This window comes from Balaenoptera physalus, assembly GCF_965194825.1.
Source record: "Balaenoptera physalus genome assembly, chromosome: 3".
Lineage (NCBI taxonomy): Eukaryota > Metazoa > Chordata > Mammalia > Artiodactyla > Balaenopteridae > Balaenoptera > Balaenoptera physalus.
In genome coordinates this window covers 68,240,340-68,268,232 of record NC_138890.1, presented here as the reverse complement: position 1 = coordinate 68,268,232, position 27,893 = coordinate 68,240,340, and the positions used below count along the sequence as shown (strand labels likewise).

The 27,893-nt window shown below is 35.4% G+C and overlaps 1 protein-coding gene across 2 annotated transcripts in view; it reads right to left on the bottom strand.

The window, feature by feature from the left end:
• Positions 1-27,893, bottom strand: part of FNIP1 (folliculin interacting protein 1) — a 126,058-nt gene that overhangs the window by 17,232 nt on the left and 80,933 nt on the right. For both annotated transcript variants that reach the window (XM_082457832.1, XM_082457833.1), the window contains 5 exons: positions 27,799-27,884; positions 10,380-10,526; positions 9,308-9,477; positions 5,063-6,479; positions 4,084-4,252 (listed from right to left, as the gene is read on the bottom strand). In XM_082457832.1, coding sequence (XP_082313958.1) covers positions 4,084-4,252; positions 5,063-6,479; positions 9,308-9,477; positions 10,380-10,526; positions 27,799-27,884 — 1,989 coding nt within the window. The remainder of the gene's footprint in view (positions 1-4,083; positions 4,253-5,062; positions 6,480-9,307; positions 9,478-10,379; positions 10,527-27,798; positions 27,885-27,893) is intronic.

Sequence of the window (27,893 nt, the reverse complement as noted above, 5' to 3'; positions counted from 1 at the left end):
GTGCTCCCAATGCAGGGTACCTGGGTTTGATCCCTGGTCGGGGAACTAGATGTCGCATGCATGGTGCAGCTAAGAGTCCAAATGCCACAACTAAGACCCACCACAGCCAAAATAAATAAATAAATATATTTTTTAAAATAATTTAAAAAAAAAATTCAGATCTATATCTAAATGCATATGTATAGAAAAAAGAACGAAAATACTCAAATCAAACTATCATAAAGATCTTTGTGAAGAAGTATGGAATATTAAGAGTATGAAGAAGGATTTTTACTTTTTGCTTTGTATATATTGTTTAAATTTCTATCAGAAGCATTCACCTAAAGGATACTTTTCTAATTAGAAAATTTAACACATAGTGAAAAAAAAATTTTTTAACTCACATATACAGATAAAAGGACCACAGGCATATGGCTGTGCCCTTGGTTTCCCACGGTTTACACACAAAGACCAAAAATGACAATTAAGTACACAGCACCACCATAAGAAAGAGATGCTCAATACTTTAATTTTTTTTGTATTTGGAAAGGTAAGGATTTCTTCACCACTGGACAAATGAATTAACAGCAATAAGACTGAAATATAAACTACAATCTTGAACCCAATGGCCTTTTTCCTTTATAACTTTTATTGTTACTAAAATTTCATAGCAAGAATGTTAAGTTTACTCCTGTATAAACCCAAGTTTGGCACCCCCAAAGGATATCTCTTTGCCCAGTTAATAACCACTTTGAATAAAGCTTTTTGCTCAATGCTAAGGAAACAAAGAGAAGGGAGCTCACAGTCTTATGAGGGCGATAAAAAGAAATACATGTGGCTATGAAAATACTTGTGTAATAGACAAAATAGTAACCAAGTGCTGCGGTACCAGAGGAGGGCAAAAGTGGGTTCTGTGTGACTGGGAGTTACACAGTGGAAGGGACGTAGGGATATGACACTGAATAGGATGAATAGGATTCCTAGCAAAAAATGGGAGAGGAATATGGATAATTCTGTAAGAGGGAATATCATGAGAAGACTCGAAGATAGAAGTAGATGGATGTAACCAAATTTGTGAAAAATGATACTGAGAAGTGGGGAAGAAGAGAATGGCAAGTAAGAAGCGTGGAAAGATACATTGTGAAGACTTTCCATGGAACTCTAAACTTTATATTTGTTTTTATAAAATCGTACTTAAATATTTCTTATTCAACTTTTAGCAAGGATATAACATTTTTCTATTCATCAACTTCATTACTGAAACATAATTTTGGAAATGGTATATACACCTAAAGATGTAAGGTATATCTTACTTTTTTAAGAAACAATAGTGAATATATATTTAACATAACTACCTCTGTGGTTATAAAAGAAAAATAATACAGGAGATATGATCAAATAATTAAAGTGGAAAACAAACTGTTAAAGGAAGATACTACTTTCAAAAGCAGTGGGCATCTTTAGGAGATGAGAATTATGATGGGTGTTCATCTACTATCCTCACAAGGAAATGTCTAAACCGATAATGGGGAAACTGCTATGAAATATACCTTTTATTTTCAAGGGTTAAAAACCACTTTAGAAATTAACTTTATAGCTCCTCAATCAAAAGTCACGTGGCTAAGATTTTAAAAGCTATTTTTTTGGTAAGAAAAAGGAAAATGAGCCCACATCAGTAGTTTCCCAAGAAAGAAGGGTCTAAATCCCAAGTTTGAGATTAGAAATAATCCAAATCAAACTCATTTTAGGAGTTGTTAAAGAAAAAAGGGGGCAGTGCCAGTCATTCATTCTGAAATTGCTTGTTTTCACACAGTGGATTATTATAAGCAATGTCCTAACTGGATAAAATTTCAATTTAACCAATTTCAGTCCTTTTGCTTCATCATCAACTTCTGGAAGAAACAGCCTACACCCCATGGGGGCATATTCTCAACTGACATATTATAGTAGTCTCCTCCACAATACTAAGTTTGTATCCAGCCTCAAATACTTCCGAGTCACAAAATAGGAAGTATATGAATGGGAATTCATATGAATCTAAAGTATGTGAATGGGAATTCATATGAATCTAAATTCAGTGAATCTAAAGCTTAATTTTTTTTAAACCTTTTTCTCTGAGTTCCATAACTTCTACAATACGAATGTATCCACAATCCTACCAGCCCTTTTTCTCTCCCAGGCATTTCCAGAATCTCAATACATAAACTCCCAAATCTTTAAGTATCTCCTCTCTAGCAGATACTCCTAGATCTCCACCACATTACAAAACCTGATTTTTTCAGTTGCCTTCTAGGCATTCAAACATGGCCTTGCAGAATGCACTTTTAAACTCAAAATGTACCAAATCAACTTCAGTGTACCTTCCTCAAAACTAGCCAGTTTTCTTCAGTTATCTTTTTTTTAAAAGAAGAGAGCGAAACCCAATGTTGTAAAGGGAACAGGTTTTAGGGACATTACAAACTGCTGTTCAAACTAGTATTGTCTTTTGGAGAAGAAACTACAAAACATGCAACAAGAACATGAAAATACTTCTAAGCTTAAAAACTGGCCAGTAACTTCATTTCTGGGAATCTAGCCTAAAGAAATCATCTTAAATTCATAAAACACAGCAAGAGTATCAGTGTTATTTATAACAATAAAACGAAGAAAAGTTGTTTTAAAAGTTGAGCAACAGAGAATAGAGAACACAGAAGTAAACCCATGTATATATGCTCAATTAACTTATGACAAAGGACCCAAGAATATACAATGGAGGAAGGACAGTTTCTTCATTAAATGGTGCTTAAAAAACTGAACAGCGACTTCCCTTGTGGCACAGTGGTTAAGAAGCTGCCTGCCAATGCAGGGGACACAGGTTTGAGCCCTGGTCTGGGAAGATCCCACATGCCATGGAGCACCTAAGCCCTTGCACCACAACTACTGAGCCTGCACTCTAGAGCCTGTGAGCCACAACTACTGAGCCTGTGTGCTGCAGCTACTGAAGCCTGCGCGCCTAGAGCCCGTGCTCCGCAACAAGAGAAGCCACTGCAATGAGGAGCCCGCGCACTGCAACAAAGAGTAGCCCCTGCTCGCCACAACTAGAGAAAGCCCACGCCCAGCAGCGAAGACCCAACACAGCCAAAAATAAATAAATTAATTAATAAATTAAAAAAAAAACAAAACTGAACAGCCACATTGCAAAAGAACCAAACTGGACCACTATCTTACACCATACACAGAAGTCAACTCATATGCTATATGAGTACTATATACCATGACCAAGTGGGTTTTTTCCCCCCTAGGAATACAAGGATTGGATTAACATCTAAAAATCGATCAATGTAATCTATCACATTAACAGTTTAAAGAAGAAAAACTCACATGATCATTTCAATAGACACAGAAAAAGTATTTGACAAAACCCCACACTCATTCATGATTTAAGGGCGTGGGGGACAGAAAACTCAAAATACTAGGAATAGAAGGGAACTTTATCCACCTGATAAAGAGCATCTTATAAGAATCTAACAGCTAACATCATGCTTAATAATTAAAGGCTCAATGTTTTCCCCCTAAGAAAAGGAAAAAGACAAGGATGTCCACTATCAGCACTTCAATGCAACATTGTACTGAAGGTTCTAGCCTGTACGATCAGGCAAGAAAAAGAAAAAGAGGCACCCAGACTGGAAAGGAAGATAACATGAGCCTGTATGTAGAAAATCTTAAAGAATCCACACAAAAAAACTATGAGAACTAATAAAAGAGCTCATCAAAGTGGCAGGATACAACAGCAATATACAAAAATCAATTGTACTATATACCAGCAATGAAAATTAATTCCATTCACATTTAAGCATTTGCAATATTTTGATATTATAAATAACCTAGTGATGAACATCTATGAATACACACAGTATTTTCTGATTTCCAATTTGACAGATTCCTGGAACTCTCTACTTGCTTTCACAATGACAGGTACAAACATGCAGGTTATTACATATAAAGGATTTAGAGAACAACAATTGTATTACACACTGAAGTGTGACCAAAAATAAGGCAATTTTGGGTTTTACTGGTTAACAGAGTTCGTCCTAAATAAATTTAAGAGCAGTGAAGGTCACTTACCTGCACAGCATGAGACAAATCTGACACTAAACACTGACGGAGCCTCTCATCATTCCCAATTCCTTGAAGAACAAAGTCAGGCACATAAGAAGAGCAGTAGCCACCCAGCAAGGACCTCCCAAAGTTGGCAATATTGGGCTGAACAGCACTCACTTCAATTAACTTTGACCTGCAAGAAAAGTTCCAAAAGAAGGCATACCTAATCAGTAATAAATATATTTTACCAACACACACACAAAAAATTGGACTCTACTAGTCCACATTTCCAGTACCACCATTCTTTACAAAATATACTAATAGTAAAATCATCCTTAAATAAAAACTGGCTTAAGGGCTCAATGAGACCACAAAATACTCCTTCCTATCCAAAAAAGGGTCTGATGGACAACTCTGTAATGAGGTGAACATAAATCTTTCATAACAGACTTTAGGAATGCTGTCCCTTGTGTATGTAACACATTCTTAATACAATCAAATTATGGAAACCACCATCCAAAACAAAGTATAAATAACTCACAAACCCGAAGCTTGGTATATAACATTTCTCATGTATGAATCTTTTCCTTGTATTCTTGACCAAGAGTATCCATTCTATACTTTCCTCTTATTTCCAAACTTATTTCTAACAGCTATTTCCTACCTTCTCTCAGTGATTACCTCTCCCTAGTTGCCAGGCTCAGCACAGGTCCTTTCTGGGCAGCATAACTCACTGCTAAATGAAAACTCCTAGGCAGTAAGCAATCTCCCACACACCAACATAACTTTTCTCTAATGCCTTCACAAAGCTTTTCTGGGGTACCTGTGGGGCTTAGCCTTTAATCCTTCTTATAAGTAGGAGCATGTGATAATAAAAGAGTATTTTTCCAGAACAATGGTCTCTTCTTTTATATTAGCTACTACCAACTTTCAGAGATGAGCTAAACAGAAGAATGGTACATATCTTTATAGGTTCTATAAAAGGCTAAAACTTCGTACTTACCCAGGAAAAGGTATCTCATCTTCTTCTGCCCAATCTTCTTGCTCTCCTCCATAATAACTGCTTACTTGTCTAGTCACATCATGACCTGTATCTTCACTTTCACTATCCCCAAGGGCACTATCTGAACTTTCATTTCTTGGAATGTCCCATTCAGCTCCCACAGCAACTTTTTTCTCTGAACTCTCTTTATCCCCATGGGGGACAAGAATGGAGAGTGCATCTCTTTGGTCTTGCTGAGGAAAGCAGGTTTTACATGAATCTTGGTGAACTGTTCCTACACATTTACAAAATTCATTGTTCTGTTTGCTATTTTTTGCATAAAATCTTTTTGAAAACTCTAACATACAGCAGTGTTCTTTACTGTCTGTACTTGTTTTAACTGGAATATCATCAATAGTCCTGGTTTCAATTGAATCATCATTAAAATATTCATCAAATAAGCTCATGCTTTCGGGGTCTGAATGATTCCAGCAGGGAAGTTCACAGGGCTCTCCAGATACCATGTTCGGTACATCAGGCTCTCCAGATTTAGTTGTTTGTGCAGCTTCTTGATGCTGATCAACAGCCCCTCTTTCTTCCTTCGGTGATTTGGTGTGATGCCTGGTAATCTGATCCACTACTGCCTGACTCCGGAGTTCAGTATCTGAGTCAGGTGACATAGAATCCCCAATCAAGAAAGTAACCTTTGTCTGGGTTGCCTCACAAGAAAATGCAGCTGTCACAAGTTTATCTGGAGGTTTTTTTTCCACAACCATTCCTGTGGATCTGAACACTTTACCTGTGTGATTACCTGAATCTAGCAATTCCTCACTCTGCCATGATTCCTCTGCAGGCTCTAAGCTTGACTTTGACAATGCACATCTGTCCACTGGAGCAGATCCTGTGCAAACAACTGTTTCTAACTTGGTGTCAAGGCAAGTTCTTAATTTATCTCTGCACTGTTTAACATCAACAGCATTTTCTTCTTGGCAGTCAGAAGAAGGAGAAACCATTCGGCACTCGTTTGAATTTCCTAGCAGCTCCTTAGAGCTGTTTTGAATATCTTCTCTCTCTTGTCGCAAAACATTCTCTATATTTTGCCCAAGGAGTGGACGACTGCAATATTTACAGTTACAGTTAGGAGTCCTTGTTTCTTCTGACTCTTTGAAGAGCAAACTGTTTTTGTTTCTATGCATTGTGATAAGCACATACTCAGATTCTTCAATTTCACCTTTCTCTAAAGTGGTAGTAATTACTGTGCCTGGCATAACAATGGCTTCATCGTCTCCATTTTCTAAAAGATGGGTTTCTTGAAGTTCAGAGCATCTTATGAAGTAAGTAAGAAAATAAAGCAGCCTCTGGACCATGTCTTGTCGTTTACCAACTACCACAGTCCTTGCTAACCGTACAGGAGAGCCAATAGCGCCATACAAGTCTCCTGAAATGGAAAAATCAGTTAATGGACACATCCTCTACTCATACTAAGCAGGCTATTTTCAATTATCAGAAACCTACTATTATTTTATGAGGGGTAGTTCAGATTTTACTCTTGGTTCCTTAATAGGTGAGTGATTATTCAGGACTAGGATGAGATGAATGGTCTTAACCAAAGAGAAAGGTGAATGGATGGGCTTTCTACCTTCCTCCTTAAGCAGCTGCTAATAAGGTGCTGAAACCACAAGCAAACAGTCAGTTGTGAAAGTCACCAAGAACATGCTCTGTGCCAGTCCCCTTGCAGAGCACTTTATATGGGTGGAGAAGTACTGACTGAAGTATTATGTGCAAAAGCACATCTGCTGGGGACCAAGGAGAGGAAAGGAGTAGTAGTGAAATGGAACAGAGCTGAAGTAGTCACATCACACACTTAACCTTCCTTGATTTAAATCATATTCCTGAACTTCACCTGTTGCTGCCCTACCAAGGACCTCACATTAACTCCCGTGTTTTTAAAAACCCATTTTCCTTTCCATTCTATTCCCTAGAGGGTTGGGTACTCAGGATAGACCCAAAAGGGCAACACATTTAGCCTTGTGATTCATTTTCACTTCTGTTATCCATATTACACATGAACAGCCATTACATTTAAAAAAGGAGGAGGGGGATTTAATTCAACTTTTGCAAGTTGTCAGTATACACATTTAAAGAATCTCTATTTTTACTTTATAAGAACCCCACACTTTTTAAAGGAACAAACATAAATAGGTCTCAAATAATATACTACAGACTGTACTATGATAAATTTTCTCCTCTGGCTAAGAAACTGGCTCTAGTACCATCATGCCACTGTTCAAAACTACTCCCAAGGTTTCCACTAACAACCAAATAAATTGAAACTGCTTTGGTATGGTAAATGAGTCTTTCATGACTGGTTCCACCTCACTTTTCCAGGTTATCTTCTGATAGTTTCCCTATTTCTTCTTTATTCACCCAAAGTCCCACTTAATCTGGATCCGTGAATGTGCTCAGCACTTTTAACACCTAGACCCCTTTACTCATGCTATGTACTTTCCCTTCCCTCTGTATCTCTGCCAGTCCAAAGTTTCCCACCCAAGCATCCTCCCTTCGACAAAAGTAAACTTCCCTAATTGAACTCCCACTAAACTTTTCATTTCTTATAGTTCCTATTTGAATTATCATTACTGTCCACATATACTTTACCTACAGTATAAGACTGTCACTTCTTAAAGGCAAGGACTAGATATCATTCATCTTTATACCCTCCAGGGTTCTTTGCACAGAGCCTTAGATATATTGTGCATTCAATAAATGACTGTAGAATTGAAAACAGATTTGAAATGTTCAAATTAAAAAAAAAAACTACTGAATTACTCGGTTTGAAAAAAGGTAAGTTAATATTCATACAATGAAATACTACTTAGCATTAAAAAGGAATGAACTATTAATACATACAACATAGGTGAATCTCAAAATAATTATGTTGAATGAAAGAACTCAGACGAAACAAAAGCACTTAGTGTATGATTCCATCTATATATAGGTCTAGAATATGCAAACTAATCTACAGTGACAGAAAGCAGACCAGTGGCTACCTGAGTATAAGGAACAGTGAACAGGCAGAGCAGGGAGGAATAGGAGGGAGGGATTACAAAGGGCATGAGGAAACTTTTGTAGTGATGAATATGTTCACCATCTTGATTTTGGTGATGGTTTCAGAGGCATATACATTTTGACATATATATCAAAATATATATGGAAAGCAAAAGGAGGGAGGAAATGGAGGGAGGGAGAGAAGAAATAGAAAGAGTAGGAATGAGAGAGGGAGGTTGGTTGGTTATAGGAATTAATAAGCCACATTACAATCTGCCTGGCAAGCTCACTCACCATAAACCACCTAAGGGAAGTTTAAGTTTCTACCAGATCACCAAAATGTTCTCACCATACTCCTCCCCCCATCACCAAATAGCAATAGACTAAGAGTAGGAGTAACAGCAACTACATTTACCAGCCACTGTCCTAAGCACTGTTCTCACAGTATCTCATTTACTTTTCACATTATGAAGTATTTACTATTTATTTTATTTTATTTTTCGGCCACACTGCACGGCTTGTGGGATCTCAGTTCCCCAACCAGGGACTGAACCCGGGCCAAGGCAGTGAAAGCGCCCAATGCTAACCACTAAACCATCAGGGAACTCCCTGTACTATTTACTATTATCCCCACTTTATAAATAGGGAAACTGTGATTCAAACATGGTCTGCCTGACTCCACAGCCTATGCTTAAATTTAAGCACCATGCTACACTGACTTCCTAATGACTGTCAGCTCATCAACTAACCCCTCTCTCCTGTTACCCATTTATTTAGTGGGGTACCAAGCACTAAGAGAAAGATTTTCAAAAATTACTCAACAAACAAAGGTGGAACAATGGAAACCTCAATGACTGCTTCTCAGTTAAACATTTATTCTAGCGATCATAGGTGACTTTGTTGATTCATTCTTTCTAGGCAAAGTACCTAACACAAAACACCCTGAAGACCCTGAAGTTACTAATAAACCAGCCATCATCCTGCTCCTTTTGTTCCAGCTGCAGGTCTCTACCTATAAGGAATGATAGTAAACATAAGATGGGGATAAGACAATTTAGCAGTTATGAAATGACAAGTAAGGAAGAAATGCTCTAGAAAGGAAGGGGGAAAAGAGAGCACTTAATTTTTCTCTATTTATTTTTGCCATAAAATAACTCCAGACAGTTACACAAAAGTCTAAGTATAATGCATAAATGTAAGGGTTTTCAGAATACATACCCAGTTGTGCCCAAAGTGGGTTATACGGATGAGTCTTTGCCAACATGTCCACACTCTGAGAGGAATGTTTTTCTAAAAATATTTTTATAGGTGGCTGTCCATTTGGCATGACTGTTGGAACCCAGGCAAGATGATTGGTCAGAACTGCAGTAATGAGTGCTGGCAAGAATCTGAAAACAAAATTCATCCTATCAGATTCTAATCTGCTTTCATAAAACTTCAAGCAAAATGCAGTGACAGAATAAAGCAGAGAGGGTACATGGCCAAACATCATAAAAAAGGAGAGGATGGAAGGAAGGATAGGTATATCACCAGGACGAAAACAAAAGTTAATAAATTTTTTTGGTTGGGTAGAAGTTAAAAGAAAAATCCTTAAAATAAAGACAGCATTCACAAGGAGCTATTTCCACTCATAATTAAAAAACAAAAATGCCATTTTACTTGAGAAACTATGGATTCTTTTCAGTGTTTAAAATACACATATATTAATGAATCAACCAGGAAGTCTATACATATCCAAATTACTGAAAAGGAAAATGAAGGAAAGTATTACAAAAACTTTGTTTACCATCAAAGAGAATAAAAACACCCAAATTACTCATTTGGATTCTAAGAATTTGATGATTAGAAGAAAACAACATGATAAACTACCGCACTAAAAATGTATTATTGGAATCCTGGCACTTCCCTATATATTTTTAAACTTCTTTTCTATAGAATGAAACCGCATTCATGGATACAATTCACGAAAAATGGGAAGCCTCAGAGAGTTCTGTAAGATGTCAGGAATTTTAATTTAACACACAATTAAAGACATTTTTACTGTTTCTCATTCATAAGGTTCTTTGGTCTTCTTCCATACCCTGTCTTGTAATTATCTTAGTTACCTTTTATAATTCTGTCTTGCTCATTAATAATATGAAATAATTCCAGAGATAATGATTAATTCTTTCACCTTTGTACTTGAACTTGATCACAATCTAGATATCTAGTTATAGTAAACAATAGCTAAGATAGTTAAGGGAAAGAAGGGAGGGAGGGAAGGAAGGGAGAGAGGGAGGGCAGGCCATACTGATTTTTGGAAGCATTTTCCATTAGAAAAGTGAACTCCTTCATGAAACGATGGCAAAGCTGGTTCTTTTCTGGAGTCCCCGACATCATTGTAAGCCAGACAGGCTCTCCAATTCGTGGCATTGTGTAAAGATTACAAATTGTTGTTCTAAAAAGAGGAAAACACATTATAAAATTCATAGTTCCCAGAATTACATACTCTTAATAATAATGTTGCTGGCTTGGGTCTCACATCTAGATTATTAAAGCTTTTGAGAAAGACAATGAATCAAGTCTTTCTTTGTCATCAGCATAGTACCAAGGGAAAGGTTTTATACATGACCTCAAAATGTGTTGGTTCTGGTGCTGGCTCTGCCCTCAAAGGCTGTGTGCCTTTGGGTAAATTATCTCCCTACTTTAAGCATCAGCTTCCCTTACCTGTAAAATGAAAGGACTAGGTAATTTCTAGACCCTTTCCAGTTCTACGTTTCCAAGGTTATAAGCTATACCTAAATATATTGCAAATAATCAACAACATAGAAAACAAAAATATTAAGTGGGGTAATAGCTTATGGATAATACCCACTCACAACAATAGTTTATCAGCATCATTTTATTGCCTATGCTGAGACTCCTTAGTAAAGTTCTGAAGAATGACGAGGACAATATATATGCATGCTATATGACTATCTCTCAATTTTCTGAAGTTTTCCCTTGAATCAACACAAAAGAGGATTATTGCAGTTATCACAGTGCTTTTCCGGCTGTCTCCTGCACTTATTTAGATAATAGCTAGTCTTGTGACTTGCACTCTTTACTAACAGCTTTAAAGGATACCTTTAAGATGTCAATTCTTTTCCTTTTACATTAATATCTGTTCAGCAAAGTCCTATACACTCACCATACTAAGCAACTCCTGCAAAGTTGGGGCTTAAGAAACTAGTCGATCTCTTAGAAGCTACAGAATGGTGTCCTACTTTCTACTCTCTAGAATAGTGCTGTCTAACAGAACTTTTAGCAATGATAGGAATGTTCTATATCTGTGCTGTCCAACATGGTAGCCACTAGCCATATGTGATTACTGAATACCTGAAATGTGGCCAGTGTGACTGGGGAAATGGATTTAAAATTTTATTTAGTTGTAATTAAATTAATTTAAATAACCACATGTGGCTAATGGCTACTGTATTAGAGAGTACAGCTCTAGAAAGTTCTCTGAGATCTCCACAAAGCTCTGATACCTACCTCAGTATAATTTTCTAATACCCAGAATTCAAAAAAGGAAAAGAATTCTGTTGCTTGTACAAGTTTTATTAAATCTCAACCCAATATGAACATGATACATTACCATAAATAAAAGTGACAAATACAGGTCACATTAATGAATTTTTAGTAGGGCATAAAATAACTGCTGAGAACTTATAAATGAATGGAAAAAAATTACAGGTATCTTACAGAGAAAAGTATGACGAATATAAACTAGCGATATTGAAAAGGCTTATTTTTTAAAGACTATTAAAGATGTCCAGATAGGATGGAAAACTGAGCACATATGTTTATCCCCTTTCAGTTCTGATGCCCCAAATGAACACTACTTAATGATTTAAAAACAAATGAATCACTACAACAAATAGAACTGAAGAGGAACTTTAGTGAAAATTAAAATTACAGGTTTAATAAAATTCTAGAAGACAAAACACAGAGAAGAATGTTAACTGAAGTACTAGGGTAGAGGAAGATAATGGGTTATGGTGCTCATGGGGTGGTAATGTACAGAGAGGAGCTAATTTACCCCACTGAAGCAAGAAGAGTCTAAGGACTCAAAAGTGCCTGGTAAAAAGGAGGGCAGCAGTTAGACTATAAACTAAGAGACTAATTCAAGGGCCATAAATGGTTGGTGACCCCCTACCCTCCACCCCATCTTCCCACAGAATAACTAAAGATAGGAGAGCACATGTAGCAACTGACCAGCCCAGAGAAATGACATGCCCAAACCCTCCCTGATATTTGAATCTTTCACAGTACACAAACAGATATACAGTAAATTTTGTGGTATTAAAATTCCATGGCAGAGGCAGCAATTATGGGGAAAAATGTTTAAATATGTTCCTTCAGGCAGTGAAAATGAAAAAAGTTGAGCAACACTGCTCTGAAGTGAGGTTCTCCAATCTGCACCCCAACCTGTATTTTGGTGCCTCACTCTTTTTTTTTTTTTTAATGTATGTCTGTATTATTTTAAATATTTATTTATTTATTTATTTATTTTTGGCTGTGTTGGGTCTTCGTTTCTGTGCGAGGGCTTTCTCTAGTTGTGGCAAGCGGGGGCCACTCTTCATCGCGGTGCGTGGGCCTCTCACTATCGCGGCCTCTCGTTGCGGAGCACAGGCTCCAGTCGCGCAGGCTCAGTAGTTGTGGCTCACGGGCCTAGCTGCTCCGCGGCATGTGGGATCCTCCCAGAACACGGCTAGAACCCGTGTCCCCTGAATTGGCAGGCAGATTCTCAACCACTGCGCCACCAAGGAAGCCCTCACTCTCACTCTTAATGGGCAACCAAAATATTGATATATAGAGAAAGCCTCCAAGGAAAGAGGGACATAAACAGAAAGATAGAAACACACACACACAAAATGACTCTAGAGGAAATAGAAAATAATAAAGTCAGAAAAAGAGAAGAAAAACATGAAAGAAAAGAGACATAGAAGATCAATCCAGGAGTGTCAGTTTCTAACAAAATATACTGGAGAGAAAATAGAGGAAAATAAATTATCAGAGAATACAGATAATTTACCAAAGTTGAAAGACAAGATAGTGCTAAAACTATACTGAAAGGCTAAAAGGACAAAGGATCAGGTATGAATTTATGGCAGGAGATAAATATGTTCTACAATTGATAAATCAAGAAATAGCTACACTAGGTATATTATTTAATAATATGGAGGTAAATAACAAAAGGAATATTTAAGAGTTAAAAGAGAATGTTCTTCAGCAGTAAGAATGGGGATGGGAGAGGTAGGACAGGGCTCATTTATTTTTCATTATTAGAACTGTCAGTATATATATTTTTTGCTTCTTAACCACGTGAATGTACTTTTGAATAAAATAAACTTTTTGATTAAATGAACAAGCTGATCAATTCATTTTCCATGAGTTTCTTCAGCATAATATTGTCTACTGCAAGTCTATGTGTCATGGGCCAGAGTCATATTACTAACATTAGTATAATGGGCCACTGAGGACATTAGCTTTATAGTGTTTTGCTGTTTAAAAATATGTACCATGACCTTGGAGTGTATCAAGTGCAAAGAAGGCAAAAAAATTAATTACACAATAGTGCTTCTCACTATATACAACTCTGTGTTGTCATTAACAACGTAGAAGTAATGATGCTTGCTCTCTTCCCCCTTTAATGGTTATTCCCTACCCATGAATGGTAAGAAGGGCAAGTATTTTCAGTCATCTGAACCTTTATTTTTCTTGGTCTGTCCCTACAGAATGGAAGACTCCTTCAGTTGGAAGGAAACTGTTGACATGATTTAGTTTTCACTGATATGCATGAAGTCTAAGTAAAAATCCAAGTACTTCACCTCTGCCAGGCAGCAATGCTAACTAAACATACTTCTTACTTCTCTAGGTTTCAGGACTTGTGTCTACATGTCCTTCCTCTTCTCAACTACCCAAAATTCATTAATCATCTGGTTTCAAACAATCACATACTTTAAAAATTACCTAACTGCTAGATATAAATAAACACTTAATTTAAAAATTAAGTGTGATAGCCTCTCATCATTTGCAGTAATGTTCTATAAAGTCAACACAAACACTGAATTAGTGAACTGTGAATCACTGTTCCTGAGGGAAATACAGTTAGGTTCCTATGAGTCTCTGGTCACAACATTTTTGTCAATCCATCAATACATAATCTTGTTTTATGTGAGTTTTTGTTTAAAGACACTTTATTTAATATTCTGTTAATTTGTTAATAATGAATTCACATCCAACAGCACTATGACTCATGCCTTAACAAAGCTCACCTAACACATGTATTTTTCTCTGTAAGGCACATCACAACCTTCTTGCACTTAGAAATATCAGACAGAATTTCAACACTATGCTTGTGCACAATTTTTTTTTAATTGAAGTATACTTGATTTACAATGTTGTGTTAGTTTCTAGTATACAGCAAAGTGATTCCATTTTAAATATATATATATTCTTTTCCATTCTGGCACACAATATTGAATACAGATTCCTGGGATATAACAGTAGGCCCTTGTTGTTTACCTATTTTTTATATAGTAGTGTGTATCTACTAATCCCAAACTCCTAATTTTATCCCTCCCCTCCCCCTTTCCCCTTTGGTAACCATAAGTTTGTTTTCTATGTCTGTGAGTGTGTTTCTGTTTTGTAAATAAATTCATCTGTGTCATATTTCAGACTCCACATATAAGTGATTATCACATGGTATTTGTCTTTCTCTTTCTGACTTACTTCACTTAGTATGATAATCTCTATTGCATCCATGTTGCTGCAAATGACATTATTTCATTCTTTTTTATGGCTGAGTAGTATTCCATTGTATATATGTACCACATCTTCTTTATCCGTTCATCTGTCAATGGACATTTAGGTTGTTTCCACGTCTTGGCTATTGTGAATAGTGCAGCTATGAACATTGGGGTACATGTATCTTTTCAAAATTAGAGTTTTCTCTGGATATGTGCCCAGGATTGGGATTCCTGGATCATATGGCAATTCTATTTTGACTTTTTCAAAGAACCTTCATACTATTTTCCATAGTGGGTGCACCAATTTACATTCCCACCAACAGTGTAGGAGGGTTCCCTTTTCTCCACATCCTCTCCAGCATTTGTTATTTGTAGACTTTTTAATGATGGCCATTCTGACCAGTGTGAGGTAGTACCTCAATGCCCTTTCGATTTGAATTTCTCTAATAATTAGTGGTGTTAAGCATCTTTTCATGTGCTTCTTGTCCATCTGTATGTCTTCATTGGAAAAATGTCTTCAAGGGCCAATTTTCATTGCAAAATCACTAACAAAAAGCAAAAAACACTTAAAAAAAAGTGGCACTACATAGATCATGAAAAGGACACTTGTTTACAGAATGAGAGCTGAAACAAAAAGGCAGAGCACTGTCTTGTTTGACCTCATCTGGAAATGTGTGTCAGGGCATTCAAAATTTTCACTTCTCTGCATATGTCCACAAACGATCATAAAATCACTGTAACTATATTTTAGGTTTATAAATAAATTTTAACAAGCAGGTGAATTCACATATACAGAATCTGTAAACAATGAGGATCAACTGTACATATTAAAGTACTTCTACAAATAGACTTCTTAAATAAAAACTATAAAAGTTTATAAAGTACGTTTAAAATATTACAAGGATGCCTAACTAACTTATATAGTTTTTCAGATTTGCACAGTGACTGAAGTAAAATAAACTAATACAAAAAGGAAGGTATACAATCAGAATATACTTTTACAATGTTTTTTGTTTTTTTTTTTTTTGGCTGTGCGGCACAGCATGCGGGATCTTTTTACCCTGACCAGGGATCCAACCTGGGCCCTTGTCAGTGAGAGCACAGACTCCTAACCACTGGACCACCAGGGAATTCCCTACAATGATTTTATAACTCATACATGTTGTAAATTCCAGGCAATATTAAAATTTTAAGGCTAGGCCATTCATACTACCTTATATCATAGCAATTACCTCATAGGTATTTAACTCAAAAAATTCATAAATCAAAATGCTGGGTATACCTAAGAGCAAGATCAGTATTCTACCAGGAATGAGTCTCATGACAATGTTTACTATCCTGGTAACCTCAGCTGGATCTATGATGACAGAGTTTCCTCAGAGCTCAAATACAGACTCTTGGCCTTTTGCCACAAAGCTTGTGACCGCAGAAAAGAAACTAATCCAATAATGTATGATACAGCTCAAAGTGCAAGGGCAAAGACTCAGTGCCTTGTAATACTGCAAAATGTGAAACTCAAAAAAATGTTGCAGGACTCTTTTAGGCAAATAAGCAAAAAGAATTGTTTGAAACATGTATTTATAATAATTCCAGCCCAAAGTCAACTGAACAACTTGAATTAAACCATGTTCATGCTCACTTCGGCGGCACATATAATAAAATTAGAATGATACAGAGAAGATTAGCATGGCCCCTGCTCAAGCATGACACGTGAATTCATGAAGCAGTCCATATTTTTAAAAAAAAACAACAAAAAAACCCCATTCATACTATCCAAAGCTATCTACAGATTTAATGCAATCCCTAACAAAATTCCAATGGCATTTTTCACAAAAATAGAACAAACAATCCTAAAACTTGTATGGAACCACATAAAACCCTGAATGGTCAAAGCAATCTTGAGAAAGAAGAGGCATCATGCCACCTGATTTCAAACTATATTACAAAGCTATAATAATCAAAACTGTATGGTACTGGAATAAAAACAGACACGTAAATCAATGGAACAGAATAGAGAGCCCAGAAATAAACGCATGCTTACATATGGTCAATTAATTTATGACAGAGGAGCCAACAACATACAATATAGATAGGATAGCCTCTTCAATAAATGGTTCTAGGAAAACTGGACAACCACATGTAAAAAATGACTGGACCCTTATCTTACACCACAAACAAAAATCAACTCAAAATGGATTAAAGACTTGAATGCAAGACCTGAAACCATAAAGCTCCTAAAACAAAACAAAGGGGCGAGCTCCTTGACATCCATCCTGACAATAATTGAAGATAACAAACCTTAACACGTATGCACTTAAGAAGAGAGCAATGACATAATGTAAGGTGTCGGGGAGGAGACAGATTTGAATGAAGGCAGTCAAAAGGTACTACAAACTTCCAGTTACAAGATAAACAAATACTGAAGATGTAACATACAAGACAAATATAATTAACACTGCTGTATGTTATACATTAAAGTGGTTAAGAGAGTAAGTCCTGAGTTCTCATCGCAAGAAAAATATTTTTTAAAATTTCTTTAATTTTGTTATCTACGGGAGATGTTGTTCACTAAACTTACTGTGATACTCATTTCATGATGTATATAAGTCAAATAATTAGGCTGTACACCGTAAACTTATACAGTGTGCTTTATGCCAATTGTATCTCAATAAAACTGGGAGAAAAAAATACTGACAGGCAAATACACTATTATACTTAGAAACTTCAGCATTCTCTATCAGAAAATGACATATCCAGCAGGAAGAAAATCACTAACATATAGTTGAGTTTTTTTCAGCTTTACTGAGATATAATTGACATTGACATGGTATTACTTTAAGATGTACAACACAATGACTTGATATATGTATACTCTGTGAAATGATTACCACAGTAAGTTTAGTTTTTACATTTAGCACTTCACAGAGTAACAAAAAAAAATTTTTCTCGTGATGAAAACTTTTAAGATCTACAATCTTAACAACTTTCAAATATACAATACAGGACCAGATGGTTTCACAGGCGAATTCTATCAAACATTTAGAGAAGAGGTAACACCTATCCTTCTGAAACTATTCCAAAAAATCTCAGAGGAAGGAACACTCCCAAACTCATTCCATGAGGCCACCATCACCCTGATGCCATAAACCAGACAAAGGTAACACCAAGAAAGAAGATTACAGGCGAATATCACTAATGAACATAGACGGAAAAATCCTCAACAAAATACTAGCAAACCAAATCCAACAACACATTAAAAGGATCATACACTATGATAAAGCGGGATTTATCCCAAGGATGCAAGAATTTTTCAATATCCACAAATTAATCAGTGTGATACACCGCATCAACAAATTGAAGAATAAAAACGATATAATCATCTGAATAGATGCAGAAAAAGCTTTTGACAAAACTCAATACCCATTTATGATAAAAACTCTCCAGAAAGTGGGCACAGAGGGAGCATACCTCAACATAATAAAGGCCATATATGACAAACCTACAGCTAACATCATACTCAAGGGTGAAAAGCTGAAAGCATTTCCTCTAAGATCAGGAACAAGACAAGGATGCTGACTGTTGCCACTTTTATTCAACATAGTTTTGGAAGTCCTAGCCATGGCAATCAGAGAAGAAAAAGAAATAAAGGGAATCCAAACTAGAAAAGAAGAAGTAAAACTGTCACTGTCTGCAGATGATGTGATATAATACATAGAAAATCCTAAAGATGCTACCAGAAAACTACCGGAGCTCATCAATGAATTTAGCAAAGCTGCAGGATACAAAATTAATGCACAGAAATCTTTTGCATTCCTATACACTAACAACGAAAGATCAGAAAGAGAAATTAAGGAAACAATCCCATTTACCATTGCATCAAAAAGAATAAAATACCTAGGAATAAACCTACCGGAGAAGACAAAAGACCTGTACTGTGAAAACTATAAGACACTGATGAAAGAAATCGAAGATGACACAAACAGATGGGAAGGTATACCATGTTCTTGGATTGGAAGAATCAATATTTTCAAAATGACTATACTATCCAAGGCAATCTACAGATTCAATGCAATCCCTATCAAATTACCAGTGACATTTTTCACATAATTAGAAAAAAAATCTTAAAATCTGTATGAAGACACGAAAGATGCTGAATAGGCCAAAGAAAATTTGAGAAAGAAAAACAGAGCTGCAGGAATCAGGCTCCCTGACTTCAGACTATACTACAAAGCTACAGTAATCAAAACAGTATGGTACTGGCACAAAAACAGAAATATAGATCAATGGAACAGAACAGAAAGCTCAGAAATAAACCCATGTACCTATGGTCAATTAATCTATGACAAAGGAGGCAAAACTGTACAATGGAGAAAAGACAGTCTCTTCAATAAATGGTGCCAGGAAAACTGGACAACTACATGTAAAAGAATGAAATTAGAACACTATTTAACACTATACACAAAAATAAACTCAAAATGGATGTAAGACTAGATACTATAAAACTCTTAGAGGAAAATATAGGCAGAACACTCTTTGACATAAATCACAGCAATAACTTTTACAATCTGTCTCCTACTAAGAGAAATAAAAACAAAAATAAACAAATGGAACCTAATCAAACTCAAAAGCTTTTACACAGCAAAGGAAGCCATAAACAAAACACAAAGACAACCCACAGAATGGGAGATAATATTTGCAAATGATGTGACTGACAAAGGATTAATCTCCAAAATTTACAAACAGATCATGCAGCTCAATAACACAAAAAACAAACAACCCAATAAAAAAATGGGCAGAAGGCTTGAACAGACATTTCTCCAAAGAAGACTTACAGATGGCCAAGAGGCACATGAAAAGATGCTCAACATCGTTAATTATTAGAGAAATGCAAATCAAAACTACAATGAGGTATAACCTCACACCAGTCAGTATGGCCATCATCAAAAAGTCTACAAACAATAAATGCTGGAGAGGGTGTGGAGAAAAGGGAACCCTCCTACACTGTTGGTGCAAATGTAAATTGGTGCAGCTGCTATGGAGGTTCCTTAAGAAACTAAAAACAGAGCTATCATATGATCCAGCAACCCCACTCCTGGACATATATCTGGAGAAAAACATGGTTCGAAAGGTTACATGCATCCCAATGCCCATTACAGCACTATTTACAATAGTCAAGACATGGAAACAACTTAAATGTCCATCGACAGAGGAATGGATAAAGAAGATGAGGTATATATACACAGTGGAATATTACTCAGTCATAAAAAAGAATGAAATAATGCCATTTGCATCAACATGGATGGACCTGGAGATTATCATACTAAGTGAAGTAAGTCAGACAGAGAAAGACAAGTATCATATGATATCGCTTATATGCGGAATCTAAAAAAAAAATTATATATATATATATATATATATATATACACACGAGATACAAAACTTATTTACAAAACAGAAACAGACTCACAGACTTAGCGAATGAATTTTTACCATAGGGTAAGGGTGTGGGGGAAGGACAGAGTGGAAGTTTGGGATTGACATGTACACAGTGCTATATTTAAAACAGATAACCAACAAGGGCCTATTCTATAGCACAGGGAACTCTGCTCAACACTCTGTAATAGCCCAAATGGAAAAAGAACCTGAAAAAGAACAGATACATTTATATGTATAACTGAATCACTTTGCTGTTCACCTGAAACTAACACAACATTGTTAATCAACTCTACTCTGATATAAAATAAAAAGTAAAAAAGAAAAAGAGGAAAGATACATGGGAAAGCTCCAAATACTTGGAGATTTTAACAATATATTTCTGCATAACATAAGGGTCAAAGAAGAAATCTCAAGAGAAATTTTAAAATAATTTGAATTAAATTTTCATTCAACTTAACAAAATTTGGGGGATCCAGCAAAAGCAGTGCTTAGAGGGAAATTCATAGCACTGAATGCATGGATTAGGGAAAAAGAAAGATCTGAAAGCAATAATCTAAGCTTTAACTTTAGGAAACTAGAGAAAGATGAGTAACATAAAACTAAAGCAAGTAGGAGAAAAGAAATAAAAATTAGATAAAGAAATCATTGAAATTAAAGACAAAATCAATAGACAAAAAATAAATAAAACAAAATCTGGTTCTTTGAAAAGATCAAAGATTCTTTGAAAATTGATAAATTTCTATCCAAGAAAACCAAGCAAAAAAGAGAACTGACAAAAATTACTAATATTAGAAATAAAAGAGGGATCCATCACTACTGATCTATGGACATTAAAAGGATAATTAAGAAGTAATATGAACAACTCTATGCTTGCAAATTTGATGACTTAGATGGACCAGACCAATTCCCTGAAAGACACAAACTACCAAAACTCACACAAGAAGAAATAGATAACCTGAATAGTCCTATACCTATTTTAAAAATTGAATCAATAATTAATAACTCTCAGCAAACCAGGAATAAAGAGGGAACTTCTTTAACTTGATAAAGTGTATCTATAAGAAACCTAACTTCATACTTAATGGTGAGAAACTTGAAGCTTTCTCACTCAGATCTGGTAAAAGGCAAGGATGAACCTTCTCACCATTGTTTTCCTACATCGTACTAGAAGCCCTTGCTAATGCAACAAGGCAGGAAAAAGAAATAAAAGGTATACAGATTAGGAAGGAAGACATAAATCTATCTCTATTCTCAGATGCCATGATTGCTTATGATTGCTTTATTCAGAAAATCTGAAAGAAGTGACCAAAAACTCCTGGAATAAAGAGGCAGTTATATAAGGTTGCAGGACATAAGGTTAATATACAAAAGTCAATTGCATTCTTATATACCATCAATGAACAGTTCAAGTTTGAAATTATAAACACAGTATCATTAATATTAACCAAAAAAAAAAAAAAAAACCTGAAATATTTAGGTATAAATCTTTTAAAAATGTACAAGATCTATAGGAGGAAAATTACAAAACTCTGATTAAAGAAATCAAAGAAGATATAAATAAACAGCAAGCTATTCCATGTTCATGGACAGGAAGTCTTGCTATTGCTGAGATGTCAATTTTTCCCAGTTTAATCTACAGATTCAATGCAATCTCAATCAAAATCCCATAAGTTATTTTGTGGATATCAACAAACTGATTTTAAAGTTTGGAGAGGCAAATGATCCAGAACAGTCAACACAACACTGAAGGAAAAGAAAAAACTTGGAGGACTCGTATTATCGGACTTCAAGAATTATTATAAAGATGGGGGCTTCCCTGGTGGTGCAGTGGTTAAGAATCCATCTGCCAATGCAGGGGACACAGGTTCGAGCCCTGGTCCAGGAAGATCCCACATTCCGTGGAACAACTAAGCCCGTGTGCCACAACTACCGAGCCTGCGCGCTAGAGCCCGCAAGCCACAACTACTGAGCCTGTGTGCCACAACTACTGAAGTCCATGCACCTAGAGCCTGTGCTCCGCAACAAGAGAAGCCACTGCAATGAGAAGCCTGTGCACTGCAACAAAGAGTAGCCCCCGCTCGCCACAACTAGAGAAAGCCCATGCACAGCAATGAAGACCCAGTGCAGACATAAATGAATAAATAAAATAAATAAATTTATATAAAAAAAGAATTATTATAAAAGATACAGTAATCAAGACAGTGTGGTACTGCTGAAAGAATAGACAAATAGACCAATGAAACAAAACAGAGAGCTCAAAAATAGAGCCCCAGAAATACACTCAACTGATATTTGATAAAGGAGCAAAAGCAATACATGGAGCAAAGATAGTCTTTTCAACAAATGATGCTGGAACAAGTGGACATTCATATGCAAAAATATGCACCTAGACAAAGACTTTACAGCTTTCACCAAAAAAAAAAAAATCAAAATGGATAATAGACCTAAATGTAAATACAAAATCATAAAACTTCTAGAGCATAACATGCGAAAAACCTTAATGATCTTGTGTTTGGTAATGAGTTTTTAGATAAAACACCAAAGGCACTATTCAGGGAAAAAAAGAAAATTGTTAAGTTGGACTTCATTAAAATTTAAAACTCTGCTCTGTGAAAATATTACAAGAATGAAAAGACAAGCCACAGACTAGGAGAAAGTAATTGCAAAACACGTATCTGATAAAGGATTGATATCCAAAATATACAAAAAAAACTAAAAACTAAACAATAAGAAAAGCAACAAACCAAGTTAAAAATGGACGAAAGATTGAACAGATATCTCACCCAAAAAGATATATAGATTGCAAATAAGTATTTGAAAAGATGCTCAACCTCATATGTCATTAGGAAACTGCAAATTAAAACAATGAAATACTGTTACCCATCTATTAGTACGGCTAAAACAAAACAAAACAAAACCTGGCAATATCAAATGCTGACAAGGATATGGAACAACAGTAACTCTAACTGCTAGTGGGAATGCAAAATGATACAGTCACTTTAGAGACAGTTGGCAGTTTCTTACAAATCCAAACACAGTCTTCTGTGAACATCTAGCAATTATGCTCCTAGGTATTGACTCAGTTGAACTGAAAACTTAAGTCCATACAAAACCCCGCACATGAATGTTTTGAGAAGCATTATTCATAATCACCAAAAACTAGCAATCAAGAAGATGTCCTTCAATTGAGGTGAATGGACAAACTGCAGTACATCCACACAGTGGAATATTACACAGTGAATTTTTTTATATAAATGAGCCATGAGCCGCAAAAAAGACATAAAAGAATCTTAATTGCATATAGCTAAGTCAAAGAACCAGTCTAAAAGGGTTACATACTATATGATTCCCAGAATATAACATTCTGAAACAGGCAAAATTATAGACAGAGATCAGTAGCCAATGGGTTTGGTGGGAAGGGAGAAAGAATAGATAGGTGAAGCACAGGCGACTTTCAGAGTGGTGAAACTATTCTGTCTGATACAGTAATGGTGAAACATGACATTATGCATTTTTCAAAACCCATTCTACTGTACAATACAAAGAATGGAACTCAATACAGACTATGGATTTTAGTTAATAATAATGTATCAATATTGGTTCATTAATTGTAACAAATATACCACACTAATGAAATATGGTAATAATCAGTGAAACTATGGGCAGTGGAGAGAGAGCTATATGCAAAAACTTTCTGAACTGTTAGCTCAATTATTCTGTAACTCTGACACTGTTAGAATTAAATCTATTAATTAAATGTGTGTATACACATATATATCTACATATGTATATGTACATACACATATATATGTGAAATTAAGCTATTTACACTCTTAATTAACAATACAGAGTGGCCAAGAAATAGAGGATATAACAGATAGCTACGTCTCCAAATCTACCATTTTGTTCATGGTTAGTTTTGTTGTTTTTCATTCCCGTTCCCAACACTCCAGAAGAGTGTTCATTATTCAGCCTGTATTGGGCTTGCTCCAAAGATACAAACATGGATAATTTCAGAAAATGGAAGAGAATCAGACTGAATTTACAGACTAAAAGAGAATTGGGTCTAGATTAGTGGATATAAATCACCAACCCCTAAAACAGAAGTTTAAATTTTAATAATGCTCAGTGGCCAGGAAGCTACAAAATTATACGATATATGGGTTAATACAACTGGCAGAGATAGAGCTTATGGCAAACTAGAGAGAGCTTGCCTGGCTTAAAGGCCTAAATGTTCAAATGTTTGTAAAAAACAAAAGAGGCCAAGTAAAATGTGTGCTGGCTGGAGTTCTCTCACCTACCTAATTAACCTGGTCTCAGTAACTTGATTCAACATAGATAAAATAGAAAAGCACTTATGTTGAGCCTAATGTGCCCCTCTTTTTCTTTAGCTGTAGAACACTTACTGAAATATCAAATCTATTGATAGAAAATGTATCTAATGCAGCCTAAATCATTAACATTTGCTTTAAGCAACTCAGTATAATTTACCTCTTGAATCATACAAAAAGTATCTTAAAATTAATTTTTAAAAATACACCTTGGGACGTCCCTGGCGGTCCAGTGGTTAAGACTCCATGCTTCCAATGCAGGGGGCGCGGGTTCGATTCCTGGTTGGGGAACTAAGATCCCACATGCGCAGGGTGCCGCCAAAAAACAAAACACCTCAAAGAAATTCTCATTTTAAGCAAATATCCTGACATAAAATTATTTATATAATCGTATGTTCATAAAATGATCAAATTTTGAGCTTTCACATGAAAGCTTTTAGAAACATACAAAGAGGTCTGTATGAATTGAGAAGTTATGAAGATAATATAGACAGCCAAGTAAAGTCAGCTCATTAAATTTGTTTGAAATTCCCTCTAGAAATATTGAGGGAATGTACTTCATTTCCTCTATACTTCATCTATAAGAAACATTTATGTATATAAAACTTGATTTAATCATGAATGGCACCAGAAATGTAATAACCTGAATTCTTAAGGTATGAACAAATGAAATTATGAATAACTTCACACACAATTCATATATAAAGACTGAAGATGCTGATGAACTAAAGAAACAGACTGACTAAAAATACTATATTACTAAACTAGTGTTTAGTGTTTATAGTTTTAATGTTGTAAGATGAAAAAATTATAGAGATTTGTTACACAATGTGAATGTATTTAACACTGCTGAACTGTACACTTAAAAATGGTTAAATGTTAAATTTAATGTTGTTTTACTTTCACCACAATAAAAAAAGATTTTTAAATACTGTATTGTTTGTTAGCATGCTTCATTTGATAACTTAAGAAAGGCCTAAAATGAATATGTTAACAAAAATATATGGCAGAAAATGTTAGCTCTAACATAATTTTCACCAGTACAAATTATCTGCAAGACAAAAAAAGAAATAATAAAGGCTGAAATTTAATTCTCTAATGTGTTCTTCTGTACATTTCCTCTAACCACTGTGTTTACTGCACAAGATTTAAAAACTCACATTTAATGTCTTTTATCCTAAAAATTATGGTGAATAACAGATGACTAGAAAATCTTCTCCTTCTCAGTAACTGAATCCAGCCAATGAATATTATACAACAGTCATAAAGTAAACTTTTTCTTTTTTTTAAATTAAAAAAAAAAATTTTTGGCCATGTCGTGCGACTTGCAGGATCTTAGTTCCCCAACCAGGGATCAAACCCGCACCCTCGGCAGTGAAACCTTAGAGCCCTAACCACTGGACCATAAGGGAATTGCCAAGTAAACTTTTTCAATTGAAATAAATTAAAAACATGATGAAATATTCCATACTAATTTAGGTTATTTTTACCATACAATTTCTATTTAATGGTTACCTATAATTCCATCTCAAAAATCATACAGAACACTTCTATAAAACATACCTTTTATTTAGAAAAATAAGTTATTTTATCATAAATTCAAAGATTCTAGAATATGGCTGAGGCAATAAAATCTCTCCTTTTGAGAGAGGTTTAAAAAACCAGATTTACTTTCACTGTGGTTTAACACAAAAAGAGAAAAATGAAGAATAAAAAAGGATCAAAGTTGAAAACAAACATGAGTTCTCTTATTGTCAAATTTACTAAATACACAACTCCTTAGTCATTTCCATTAAAAAAAAAAAAGTATATACATGACATGCCTACAGTTTCACAGTAGCAATCCTGCAATATCACAGGCTAAAATAGGCTTTCACTTCAAAATGTAACAGTTCATATTTAAACAAACAATTCAGAAGACCCCTAACCCAATAAGGGGCCATACAACACGAGCTAATGAACAAAAGTGAGGTACATGGACTACTGGTGATAATAAACCTTAGGTGGTACACAGATACATATTTTAGATTTTAATTATTATGCATTCATTTTTACAGCTTGCTTATTACAGCAAAGAAGGTTGATTCCCCATTTAGGGTAATGATGCACACATTCTGAAATACACTTATTTAGGTATAAAATCGGGTCAATTTAAAGAGAAAACATCAAATTAAAATGGCATAGATGATATGCAGATTTGGCAATACTGTGAAGGTGAGCTGTGAATGACTTTTAAGAAGCACTGCTGTAGGTTATATTTGTCATAGAAAACAGCGGTCACATTAATGTTGGGCCTTCTGCTAATTACTTTACATACATTATCTCATTCTATCTTTACAACAATCTATTAGATTATTACTAAATTGAATTCACAGGTATTACATTAGAAAACTAAGGGTCAAAAATGCTAACAAATCTGCCCAAGGTCATTAGGGGTAGTAAAAGGCAGAGCCAGGGTTAGCCCACAGGTCTGTCTGTCAGATACTAAAGTCTGAGTTCCTATGCTAAGTGTTATACTATTTCTCCAGTCTAAAGGAGGAAAGACTGAGAGGATGAGAGGATGAAGTAAAACTGAAATGAATCTCTTTGAGACAGAAACACATCAGTCACTTAGCGTGATTCCCAACATAAGTTCATATGTAATATGTTTCCTTGCCATAATCAGAGTGCAGTTACAGCACTTGCTGGAGCTTCAGGCTCCAAGCTTTGTTGTGTCAGAAAATACTGCTAAAGAAAGGATTAAGCAACAGAGTTATATGGAACATCAAGTTCATATTCCCTATATCCATGTATCTTTGTATTCCACATATCTAAGAACATGTGATTACCATCACTGGTTAAATAACACTTAACCAGTCCCTACATCTAGGAGCCCAACAAAAGACCAAGCACATTTCTGCTAAAACAAGGGTGTCTTCTGGTCATATCTGCTTGTCTAGTGGTCCAGTGCTAGAAACCATACCACTGATCCTCCCAAGTGTGCTTGAATTCCAAGCACTTTTATATTTAATAACAAAGGAGTCAATGGCCCACTGAATTACACCCTCATTTGACTATGGGACAGAGAAATTTAAAGAATTAAATTTTATTAGAATAAGTTAAAAAAAATAAATTTTCCAGTGTACACTGCGAAACAATTCTATATTATGAAAAGCTGGAGAATATGTACCTGAATTCATTTAGGGCATCAACTATTCGATTATATGCCAAACTCCTCTGACTGGTATCAGCTGATCTCCGGCTCATTTTCATAGCCTTGAAAGC